At 48.5% G+C, this 1,292-nt stretch overlaps 1 protein-coding gene across 1 annotated transcript; it reads left to right on the top strand.

Moving 5' to 3' along the window:
• The first annotated feature begins 246 nt into the window (after positions 1 to 246).
• Positions 247 to 747, top strand: LOC145270349 (protein CFDP2-like). The gene has a single exon (XM_080125999.1). The coding sequence runs from the start codon at positions 247 to 249 to the stop codon at positions 745 to 747; it is 501 nt and encodes a 166-aa protein (XP_079982125.1).
• The last annotated feature ends 545 nt before the right edge of the window (positions 748 to 1,292 follow it).

The raw sequence follows: 1,292 nt of genomic DNA on the forward strand, positions 1-1,292 counted from the left end.
AATGTTATTACTTATCTGTTAACGTGTAATAATATCAGAACCACGCATGACAAAGACGACACCAACAGGCCAGAGCGTCGCTCTGCCCTGATTGCACTTGGACTGTCCAGACTGGATATAGATATCGCTGCCCTGAGCGAGGTTCGCTTTTCGGGGGAAGGCAGCCTTTAGGAACATGGCGCTGGATACACACTCTTCTGGTCAGGGAGGCCTGCAACAGAGGGGAATCATTCAAGCGTTGGCTTCATGATCAAAACATCCATCGCTTCCACACTAGAAAGCCTGCCAACTGGTCATTCCGACCGCATTATGTCCTTGCACCTCCCACTAAAGAACAAGGAATATGCCACGATTCTCAGTGTGTATGCCCCAACTCTTCAAGCTAAATCTGAAGAAAAGGACAGATTCTACTCAGAGATCCGCTATGTCCTGCGGCGCACTCCTCCAGCGGACAAGATGATTATCTTTGGCGACTTCAACGCCAGAGTGAGCCAAGACGTAGATGCATGGAGGGGTGTGTTTGGCAGGCATGGCGTCGGAAACTGCAATGACAATGGGCGCTTACTGCTGGAGATTTGCATGGAGCTGCAACTTGCCATTACCAACACCATCTTCCAGCAAAAGGACAAGTTAAAGACAACCTGGATGCATCCTCGGTCCAGGCATTGCCACCTCATAGACTATATTCTAGTTCACCAAAGAGATCTCAGAGACGTCTTACATACCCGAGTGATGCCCAGCGCATAATATCATACTGATCACCGCCTAGTGCGTTGCAGAATCCGCATCCGAATACGCCCTAAACCCATAACAAGGAAGGGAGGACTACCCAGAAAAAAGTACAACCATAGGCTACAATCAGACGAGGTAAAAGCCGTCTTCCAAGCAAGCTTGCAAAATAAATTTGAAAACGACAGTAGCCAAATAGACTCCTCACCTGAACTACTCTGGGATCAACTGAAAACAGCTATCCTGCAGACATCTGAAGAGGCTCCTGGGATTCTCTACCAAAAAGAACCGGGACTGGTTTGATGAGAACAACATTGAAATAAATAACCTATTAGCAGAAAAGAGAGCGGCCCATCGGGCCCAGCTGGCTCGACCATCCTGTCCTTTGAGGAGAGCAGCCTTCCGTCATAGCTGCAGCATCCTCCAGCAAAAGCTCAGAGGTATACAAAACGAGTCGTGGTCCAACCTCGTAATAAAAACTCAACAGTGCGTAGACACTGGTGACTATAAGGGCTTCTATGAAGCCCTCAAGTCAGTGTATGGCTCCACACACCGTGTGCAGA

Source organism: Euprymna scolopes, chromosome 46 (genome assembly GCF_053919585.1).
Source record: "Euprymna scolopes isolate OS-2025 chromosome 46, ASM5391958v1, whole genome shotgun sequence".
Taxonomy (NCBI): domain Eukaryota; kingdom Metazoa; phylum Mollusca; class Cephalopoda; order Sepiida; family Sepiolidae; genus Euprymna; species Euprymna scolopes.